The 12,004-nt window shown below is 34.8% G+C and overlaps 1 protein-coding gene across 1 annotated transcript in view; it reads right to left on the bottom strand.

Annotated features, from left to right (window-relative positions):
- The window catches only part of LOC123688769 (spondin-2), a 149,900-nt gene extending 138,109 nt beyond the window's left edge, over positions 1 to 11,791 (bottom strand). The window contains exon 1 of the mRNA XM_045627427.1: positions 11,432 to 11,791. Within this exon, the coding sequence (XP_045483383.1) occupies positions 11,432 to 11,642 (211 nt within the window). The 5' untranslated portion in view covers positions 11,643 to 11,791. The remainder of the gene's footprint in view (positions 1 to 11,431) is intronic.
- Between the last annotated feature and the right edge of the window lie 213 nt (positions 11,792 to 12,004).

Consider the following 12,004-nt stretch of genomic DNA (forward strand, 5'->3'; position numbering starts at 1 on the left):
CTCTTCAATTATACCCGAAAGAACACAAACAGAAAATATAAAAAATGAATATTTATCATTATATTTTCATAATGACAATTATTTCATACGAAACACCCAAAGAAGATACGTTATGTGAAAATTGCAATTTCAATTCACAAAAACCTTCTGCGAAAGAAATTCAACGTCAAAAGCAGGAAGCTGGAATCACTGGCATGGACAATCCAAGATGAAAGATTCATATGCAAAATGCGGCACATTTTTATCGAGACCCAGGATCAAATCGGAGAACTGAGGAAGAAGCTCTGGAAAAATTCAATTAACTTTCTACAAACGGCTTGTTATTGAGCCTGATAAAACCCAGATGCTCCTTAATAAGTAAGTCTGCTGTATAAAACGATATCTGTGCCCTCGTATCTTTGAATTCAGGTCATATTTTTCACTTACATTCAGCTACTTTAAACGGAAATTGCGAAATATCTGGCTTCCCATGTCTATCTAGCTTTCAGCAACGAACATGAGGTGGAAACAAATTTCGTTTTTCGTAGGGAATCTCTTGAATGATAACAGCTTGGCAATAAGAGGAACTCTGTGATTTTCAAATAAGAGATTTATAATTTGAATATCTTTCAGTAATATCTTTTCGAAAACAAAATTTTACCTTTCGTGAAGAGACATCAACGAGAAGAGGAGATAATTAGTAGATAAATGTTAATTTATTAATTCAAGGCTCAAATTATCATCATATCAAAACTTTGACAAAAACAAAAGCTGATTATTGGTATTGGTTTCATTTTGAATAGCCTTCTATCTGGACAGTTGTCACTTCTCGAACTGTCATCTTTGACAGTTGACAAGTAAAATACGCGTTTCAATAACCCATTAAAATTGTTAAAATTCACTACAAAAATTGTAAAAATTTTGCATTGCACAGTTTGGTTTGGTTGATATCATTCACATCGTTAATGTCATACCTTCCTCATCACAATGAAATAAACATCCATTAATTTCTCGGTTATTTGTTATTTCAATATCAAAATGAAACCTCTTATAGGAACACCCTTTAAAATTCGATGGATTTCGCTATTGCTGGTATCAAGGCAGTTGTTGTTGTACGATTTTTGGAGGATTGATTATCATTTCCGGAATGAAACCTCTTATTGAAAAATCCTTTAGTATCTATAAAAGTGTGAAAACCCTTGATGTAGAGAATTCAGAACTTAACAAAGTTTGTTGATGATAAAACTTATTAGTAACAGATATAAATATGAAATACTTGAAACTGAAATGCTGGCAATTGTATCAACCTGCTAGAAAATGATTTGTTCAAAAGGACCTTACAATAAATGACAGCAAAACAAGCAAAATTATCTTTCGAGCAAGTAAAATGAAATTGTCGTATTGAATATACCCTGAAAATAGCAGAATTGAGTTTGAAATTGAGAAAGAAGATCTGTTGAAGTAATGACTACTATGATAGCCGTTCAACACGCTTCTGACTTGTCTGACAGTTTTTTTTTGAGAAAACAGCCATACAGGGTGATTCACCACAATGGCCTATTAGACGTTAATGGAAAACCAATAAAATGATGAATTTAAGTTTTCCAAGGTCATGATCTTCTGATAAAAACCATATACATTTTTGGACCAAACCGCAAACAGTTTAATACTAAGGCCCAGTTTCACCAAATGCTTTAATCTTGACTTGGCTCTTAAGTGAGGCCTTAGATCACGATTAATATAATGTAGCGTTTCACCACACTCCAAAGCGCCATTTAATCGACCAATCGCGATTTAGCACTAATCGGCCATTTTTGGAGGATTATAACCTTTCAAGTTGAGATTAATAATTATTTATCAGTATGGAACTCTTGTCTATGTAATAATTTTTCCGGAATATTCTAATTTTTGGGTCAATTTTATCAAAATATGACTATATGTATAGGCTCAATATTTCCCATTTAAAATACACGTAAACTTTGTTTTTGTGTTTTATGAAATTTATTGCAAAGAATAATTTATTGATATGTTTGATTGAAATATTATTTAAGAAGCAGTTAAACTTGTTAATAAAAATAAATAAGTTAATAAAATTACTTATATAGTTTTTTTCCAGAAGGTGTGGTTTTGTGAAATGGGTAATTCCTTTTTAACTTCTGCAAGTTTCCGACATTTCGAAGCACATCACTCGACATTTTCGGCAAAAATTAACTTTGTTTTTTGTTTACAAGATGACAAATGATTTGAAATGTTATGAGTTATGAATGAATGACACCTGACACCTAGCGCCAATGGTGGTCATCACTGCTAATACGATACAGAACACTATATAACTTTTTGTTCACAACGTTGCCAAATGGTTTGACTATTTAATCGCGATTTGGTTAATCGCGATCATCTTCGGACGGGTTGATGCATGGTGAAACAGAAAACACTGTTAAGCCTGCTTTAGTAACAAGCGGAGTTTAATCAATCTGGGATCAAGTGCTGTTTGGTGAAACTGGGCCTAAATACATATTTGGAGAATCAGAAATGAAAACGGGTTTCACGAAAAAACTTTTTCGGCAGAAATATTCGAGAAAATATGAGTCCTCATCAACATCATTTTTTTTCATGAGAAACCCTTTAACACATGAACCATTGAGTTTTCACCCAAGGTATGGATATTACTGAAATTTTCATGGAAAAAGCTATCTTATGATGTAATAATATACTGGGTGTGACATTTGACGTAGTAGTCTGTTTCAGGTATAACCGGAACTTGCAGAGATCTGAAAAATTTTGAGGGAGATAGATCATTGTCTCCAACCTCAACATTAAAATTTTCGGCACGCACTTATGTTTGGCTTTCCATAAACATCTAATAAGTCATCGCGGTGAATCACGCTGTATACTGGAACCAATCCCAAATAAATTTGAGTGGGATATAACAAAGCACATATAGGTTACATATCTAGTAACTTGTCAATGTTGCTCAAAGGCCCAAGTACACTACTAGTCGAGTACACACAAAATTGCTGCACATTACAATTTGCAATATTCAAAAGGGGTGAATACCTACTCAAAACATAGACAGACCTAATTCGACGAAACAATTCACAGTTATCTACATAAATGTGTGTTATTATAGGTGGGTATATCAAATCTCTTAATTGGTTAATTGCCATTTCCATTTATGTACAAATAAACCACGTTACTCATAAACAAAATCATGTTATCATTGTTGACCATTAGTGCAATCATGGGCTTTGCCAAATCAACACGCTGTTGATAATCTCTGCCAACGATTGTTGGCACACCTACATTCTATATGGACGAAACGCTAAATCCTTTTTAAAGGTCTAACGTTGTTTCTTTCATTTCAAGAGAAATGGGGCACAAACAGATCGAACAGTTGGGGTTTCGATGTGTATCCAAACTCACTCTGTTCACGTTTTCGGAGGGTTCTAATAGTCCAATTTCATCCGATAGGTATTCTCTATTGCGATTATATGTGACCCATCTCAAGATCGGTCAGGCATCCTTTCAAGAAGGGGAATGCAAGGGCGTAGATATCGGGGTACTGGGAGTAATTACTATCCCAACATATAAAATTCTGACCAAGAAGAAGAACGAAATCGATGTGTACCTGACGAAATTTGTTTTGGATTAGCCGTGAAAAAACTATCACTTCAAACGGAAAGACCTAGAAACTCCAAATTTAAAAGGTGGTATAGCGATAAAAAGCAATTAAACATAATGTCTGTGTCAAGCCGAAATTGTCGGCACAATACTCAATATAAATGTACCTGCATTAATGTAACTATGGTCTTTCGTGGTACTTGTGCATACAACTTTCTCATTCATAGGGTTCTCAGAAAGATACAATAGAGAAATTTAAACTTTTCTTTCCCCTAACCTAATTAGTGTGCAAGCACCATGATACTTAGAGAATAAGAAAAGGAAGAAGAAATTCACGGTGTTCAATATGATTTTACGTTTGTAACCCAGATATAAAACTAGAAAAAGGAAAGTGGAGTGAAGTGAGTTGCAAGATGATGACCAGTTGAGTTAAAACGAGAATTTAAAGTGGTAATTTGAAATTGAAATAGTGGACTGAAGCCATATATGAGAAATATGGTGGTTTCAGGATAGGTTTTGTTTATTTTCGATCCAACGTTTTTGCTCACAATTATCTTCGTCTTGATCAACGAATGATGTGAGATTTACACCGCTGTGTAGATGACAGTCTCTTTATGCCATATCGTTATGCTTTGTAAAAATCGAAAAACACTTTTGTTGGGTATTTGCTCCAACTTAGCGACATTCAATTTGAAGAGGCTTCTTGAATGGCCTCAAATTCCTTCTAGTTTGAATGTTAATCCGAAAATAGTCTCGAACGATAAGATTCCACTCACTGATGACGATTCCGTGGTCAAGTTCAATTCTGTCCGATAACTATCGAAGGAAATTCAAATTCAAAATTTTCAGAGTATATTCGAACCTCGTATGCCGCCGTTTTGTTCGTAAATTGGCGAAATCCGACTGGGGTTTCGTAAATATGACCATTTTCTGACCATTTTAAACCTGTGTATTTTGTCAGAATGAAATTTGGATTGAAATATATAAACCAAAAATTAGGAGCTTCAAGCAAGATATTATATCAACCGCGTGACCGAAAGCACATAAAATTCAAGCAGAGTATAGAAAAAAATACCCAATTATATTCCTTATTTTTTTTTTTTAATATGTTTACGTAAAATAGTCGCTCTTCATGGAAAATTTCAAGAGGATCGGCTCCAAGGGCACACTAAAACACAAAAACACACAAAAACTCCAGACGCTGGGTAATTTTTTTCAATAAAAAGTTGGACTTTTTGTCATTTAAATTCAACATCAGTTTCAAAGAGTAAATTCCTCATTATTGCTGTGGGACAATATGATTCCAATGTCGTCTGAAGCAAGTAATATTGAATTTGCCAATTTGCGACTGATTCGATAATGTTAACAAAGTCAAGAAAACTCATTATGGTATCTCGTAAACCAAAACAGAGATATTGTCTTGGTGTCTGATAACAATATTCAAAACCAACCACAACGGAGACATCTAAAGCAGCATATTTGGTGAGATGGAAATTTCGCGGATAAAACTCATTAAAATGTATGCGGAAAAGTTGACTTAAATAGATTATTAGCTCAGGAAAACTTCGAGATCGTTGAGGAAGAAGAAGTAATTAACTGAGACAAAGGACCCACAACAAACGGCATTCTACATCAGTTCATCAATAAATAATAAAACATCTAAAATTTCATGGTTTATCCTACTCTAAAAATTACAAAATACCTCATCTAGGTTGATAAAAGTTTTGTTGTTTTATTTGTAAACAATATAATAAGATAACATTCACAAAATGAATATTTCCTAAAATATTAGGACTCCTTCATTCTTATTATTCAAAATTAGATTCTCAAGCTAGGAGAATCTAATTATATCACAGGGTCTTTATAAATGATTGTAACATCATAGTAGGTCTTTGAAATATCATTTATCGTTTATAACTAAAACTGGCAAGTATTCTATAGGATGAAATTTTGAAAATCGCTATCATACAATGGGTATTATAAAATCTTAATCAAATTTTGTGTTCTCTCACTTTCTCAAATCTACGATAAGTGTAGGTAGATATTAATTTTTTTCGAAGGCCACAACGATGTCACAATCAATTTTAAAGACCCTGTATTTGCAATAGTTTCAGACAAAGGCTACAGAGGTGTATTTTTCTGTATTCAAAATGGTAAAACGTACTCAATTATTATGATCGATAACATTTCAGATTTTGAGCAGTTGTCAGGTCCAGCGCGAGTAATTTTGGCACCTGGAGCAATGAATTTTTCCCTGAGTCCCTATTGAAAAACTATCAATAACAAAATGACCTCCCTCATAAACCCCCCTCCCCCTAAAAAATCGAATGATTACCTAACACACCACAAGATACAATGGGCGGTAGGGTATGCAAAATTTAATTATTGCTTCGAAAACACATTGGGATTACAAATATGTATGCCGCTGAAAACATTTGGTATTCAACAGTAACTAGAATGCAAAATCGTAGAAATTTTTCACATAATGAATGTGGAAATACATGATTTTATTCCTCTTTCAATGAGGGTAATAGGAAATTATGTTTATATTGGTTAGGCTTCATGTATTATTTATTATACAGGTGGCTTAGTGAAGGCGGTTTAAAGATGTTTATTGCATGGAATGTTGACAAATGTAGAGGATCAAAACAGCCTTATGTTCTTTTCAAGAATTAAGGATGATATATGAGAAGGCGGCCCGCAAACTGGGCCGAATTCCCGCCTCTGAAATATTGGCGCCTGAAACAGTCGCTTCGCTGTTTCCCTAAATCCGGCCCTGGCAGTTGTAAACGATATAGTGAAATTCTTTCATCGAAAGATGAATAGAAAATCATATCACTAGTCTCGAAAAAAAATGAGTATGAACATGAATAGATAAGGAAAATATGCTTCAAGGAATCCCCTAGGATATGGACAAACAATTCAATTATCGATTATTGCAATATAGAGAATTCCAACTTTCGTTTTCATCCAGTTGAGACCTATTAAGCAATTAATGAAAGCGGTGAACCAAAAAGAGAATATGACTAAAAGGAGGCATATTTGATGATGACCTTATAAATGGTTGTAAATGAAAAATGTATTTATAAGGCACAAGACACCAAATTAAGCACATAATTATGAAGGCTTGGTGATCAGTTGCAAGTTCAATAGGAATATTAGTGGCTTTCAGAAAATTACACTCAAATGATGAATTTCAAATTACAGGGTTAGGACCAATGGTCCTAACCCTGTGATTTATCATCATGTTTACTCAAAGACATGAAGGCACCGAGTCCATTACACTGAAATATTATGGGCCATAGTTCCATTATATTCTTTTTTCCACCAACACTTATTTATCGTATCTATAATCAGTTTTCCCAGTCTAAACTGAAATTTATGACTTGAAATACATACAGGTGAACAAATAGTCGAAACTGAATCAATATTTTAGTACAAGCTTTCAGTGAGCATGAAATTTTTGTAGGTGTTATCTATTGAAAATAGAGTTTCCAATTGGAATTATTTTTATGCAATTTAATCATGGAAAGATATACGCTTCAACAATATTAGGAAATTGTTAAATTCAGTGCATATTTGTGAATACTCTGAGAAATTTAAGAAGAATTCATTGTCCACATCATTCAGTTAATCGTCTATTGGTCGTATTGTAGACAATTTTGAAATTATAGATTTTTTTTCACACGATACAAGTCTATCAGTACCAAATAGTGAGTCGTACTTGCTACCACTTTCAAATTTGTCTGCAATGCAACAAATACTAGTCTATTGACTGAATAATGTCGTCTTTGAATTATTTTTATATTTCTCTCAGTATTCCCCAATGATCACTGATTATGAACAATTTAACTATTTCGTGAATGACAGCTGATCTCGGTTTAAGAAACTGAATAATCCTACAGCGACGTTTCGGTGATATATTTCGCCTTCCTCGGGCTACAATGAAGAACAGAATAAACAAATCAACATTATGTGAATGAATAAGTGCATAACCTAACCTATTGAACACATATTACATACGAAATGTCAAAAAATAATACACATTGTTCGATCATATCCATTCCAAATTGTATCTTTCCTATAGGAAAACCATGGGGAATTTCTGGGACATGTGCTGGGTCCACTAGTGAAGGAATGAAAATCATGCAAATTCATTTCCTCTGTCATGTAGGCAGAATTCCGATTTTGATATGCACACTGCAATGCGTTCATCTTATCCTATGGGGCTATAATTCTCTCCGTTTCATACCAGTTTGCATGAGATAAAGGAAATTAATTTTCGTGTAAATGGTCAATCTTCATAATGAATTTGGAACCTTTCATACCCAATATTCCCAACAATGCACCCTTAGAATGGACAGAAGATTTTGCCCTAAGCTTGAATAGTGATATTAGGTATAGTATCAATCTATTATATTATCAATATTTTTAATTCGTTATTTTCAACAAATGAATTGCTATATGAATTTGTAATTTCTATATTGGAAAGTGTAGGGAAACTTGATTTCTCAGAATATAGGTAGACCATAAAATTTGGTTTTACGAGTATGTTATGATATTTTGAATACTCTAGTTTAAATTAGCTATGATATGATCCTCTTATGTGAGGAAATTTAAATTATTCACTGTTTTCTAATTTAGAACAATCCTATTGGTACATATACAGGGTATTCCTCAACTGAAGGTACAAATCGCGAGTGGTGATGGGCAATGATATATTTGCCAAATTTCAGCTGGTTATCTTGAAAAATGCATATGCCTTGAATACAAATTTAAACCATTGTGTATCTTGAAAACCAAACACTTGTGAACCTAGATGATTAAGACTTTTTTCATTCAATTATCCAGGGCCGCTTTTAGAAGTGAAACAGTGAAGTGACCATTTCAAGCGCCTCTAGTTGAAGGACGGAAATTCAGCGCAATTTGCTGGCCATCTTTTCAGATATCATCCTTGATTTTCACAAATAACATAAGGTTGTTCCACTCCGCTGAGTTGTGATATTTTGTTCTATATGAAGGAAGTCATGTTGTTATCGATACTCTTTCAGCAGGCGCCAAAATTACTCGCGCCGGCCCTGAAACTTTGTAGAACAATCATTTTCGTTCATACCTTCAATTCAATAATAAACTGTTTCATCACATAATAGTTAACATTTCATCATCACTCTAACTTCTAGTTTATCATTATTCATTATAAGCATCAATAATGGAACTTTTATCGATATGTACTTATATTATAGGTATACTATTCATGAAATAATAATATATTGTCATTATTTTCTCCATACAGTTACAGTAATCTTCACAAAATTCGAATTTTACCCTTTTCACTTGAATTTTCTGATTCTGGTGACGCTAACTTTACCGAATCTGTTGTCACTGAAATATTAAGCTTTTTTTGCCTATATTTTGCTGGAGTTTCCTTTGATTCTCATGATTCATCCACACAAAATTTTGCATGATGCTTCAAATTGTTATTTGTTATCTGCACGCTAATTCTGAACTTGGAGGTATCTGTTAATACTGAAATTAATAGAATGTTACAAGCATTTCCAATTTCCTCTGGTTCTCTAAGTACGATCAAAACGAAATTCTGTACAAAGCTTGAAATTATCATTATACATCTGCGCAACTGCAGAAACTGTTATCACTAAAATATTAGATTTTTTCAATATTCTTCTTGAATTTTTTCTGGTTTTGGAGGAGTGATCAACGTATGACTTCGAATAAGACTTAAACTAGTTATTTTGCATCTTATCGATGCTTATAAATTTTTTGGCAAACAAAATTTCGAACGGTCATATTTAGGTACGGAAGTTCAGTTAAATTTTGTTTATTGACAAACTTGACCGCGGTATTCGAGATCCGAACCTACCAAGTTTCTGGTTTCTTCAGTTCAAATTTATCGTTTTTTCGGCCGAACAGAACTGAATATGACCATGGATTATTCATCCTCATCCTTTGAGACCATTTCCGCTTCAAAATTCAGACATCGTGGCGAAATATTAAAGCGCTCTGTTCGTGAAACAATCGTAAGTACCTGATATTATCATAAGAGCATCGAATTTTCCCGAAAAAAATCGAAAAAACACGTTCCTAAGTAATATTTCCACAAGAATAATGAGTGCTAGTAACAATAAAAATCCGAGTCGAAGACCAGGATTTCTGCACCTGCACGAATGTTTTTTGTTGAAAAAATGCGTGTCTTTTTTCAATTTTTTCACAAGAAATAGTTATTTGGTTTACTATAGAAAGCAATTAGTAGATTGACTGCCGCCGCTGATAGTTCATAACCGAGCGTAGAGAGATTAGGAGTTCAGCAAAGGCAGTCAATATACTTTGCTACCGAGTTGAACATATAATTTTTTCTCCGATTGTTTATTACAGTATATGTAGGATATTATTGTATGTTCAAATTATTATTATAACTTTCACAATTTTTTATTTTGTGATAAATTAAAACAAAATTTCATAGAAATCGCCATTGTTGGAATGATTGGTATATGTCCATAATAATTATGGTTTAACAACTTTTGAAATATTCAATTCCCATTATGAATAATCAATTTGCTGCCCATAGGCAAGAAAGTCTTTACTTTGCTGCCTTAGGTAGGAAATGTGATACTTTGCTTATTGATATTTGCTGCCAATCGGCGAAAAAATTGAATGACAGAATGGTATTTTAAAAGACTATTTCTGAGACCGTGATCACTTGTTATGAAAGGTACTGTAATATTTGGTCACAACAGCTGTCATGTTTTGCCGCGGGAAAACTCGAAATAACTGCTGAAAGGTGCTGTCATACAGTATTCCATTTAGAAACCATTTGTATTTCAGAATTGCGCGTTTGCGATTGGTGGAAATTGGGACGAGGGAAATAGTCGCTCAAAAAGGATTACGCAAAAACTATACTAAATATCGATACATATTTGCCAAAATGTCATAAGTGACACCATATGTTTTTTTTCACAGCACAGCAACAACCCCTTTTTTTGTTACGGCGGGCAGTACTCATGTAAGATAGTGCCAAAAATTGGTCATTATGGAGCATATTATGTCCCCTAATGCACTAAAAATATTTGGGACTACCTTATATGAATGCTTTCCGCCTTGACAAAAAAAGATTGTTTCTGTAAAAACGTATGGTAACACTTACGATACTTTGGCAAATATTATTATTATTAAAATAAATTACAGAGTAGAGGCAAAAGCCTATAAATTCAAAGAAAGATGAATCGATGTATCGATATTTAGTATATTTTTTGCGTAATACTTTTTGAGCAACTATTTCCCCCGTCTTGATTTCCACCAACAACAAACGCACGATTTTGAATTATAAATGATTTGTACTACTGTTGCAAATGTATATCGATATTTGCTAGATCTAATAGCTTTCCAGTGATAAATTTTCTAGTTTTTCATTCTCAATTCGCACCGAGTTTAAACCACCTAAGATTGTTTACTTCTCTTGCAACGACATATTACCCCGTCAGATTCGGGATATACATAGTCAACTATTGTGCAAGATTTGCATCTTGTACAATAATCTCTAGCATTACAACACACGCACGAACGTCTGACAAAACAATCCCGCTGATTAATCTAACAGCGACTCGAAATCCCGTAGCCGCAACCTTAAAGAGATCATCGACACCACACTCTGTCGGAAGGATGTAGCCTAATCATCACCATATCATCCTTCATCGCGTCAAACGTCACCATAACGACAATCCCATACGAATTTATGAATCACCGGGCCATCAATCATCGCCGCCGCGATAACGATAACATCAAAGACGCCGCTGTCGGCTTATCAAAGACGACTCACCGAAAACCTTGGACCACTGGGCTGGCGGCCTCCAGTCAGGGTAGTGCTTTGGGAAGGTGGTCCTGGACCAGAAGGTGTGGAGGACCATCTTGTACACCGTCAACTTGTTGGGGGAGCACGTCGACTCCGGGGGCGGCGCGGGGTTGGTCACGTTGTCCCCGGAGGTGACGGCGAGGACCGCCAAACATAAACACGACACTGCGATCCACATCTCGAGACAGCTCCTGATGGGATGCTGGGTATCCGGGAACTGGCCGCGGCGACGTCGGTTACGCGAATAAAACGACGCGGAGTGAAAACGACGGCGAGGTAGTGAGCGTGTGTGCGCTCCGCGTCGCCGAAACTGAAAACTAACGACGCTGCCCTGTCGCTGCCCGGAGTTCGACGCTGGTTATTATAGACGTCTTGTTTCTGTGTGTTACTGCACGACGTTCGCGCGTCGTGCTTATATCGAGACGGGATTTACCTGAAGTTTTTAGATTTACCTCAAAGTAATAAACTTAGAATATACTTGCGAGCAGAAAAAACGGGTCACTTGATGATTACTGTTCAATATAAATATTAAAAAAATTG

This window comes from Harmonia axyridis, chromosome 1 (genome assembly GCF_914767665.1).
Source record: "Harmonia axyridis chromosome 1, icHarAxyr1.1, whole genome shotgun sequence".
NCBI classification, from domain to species: Eukaryota; Metazoa; Arthropoda; class Insecta; order Coleoptera; family Coccinellidae; genus Harmonia; species Harmonia axyridis.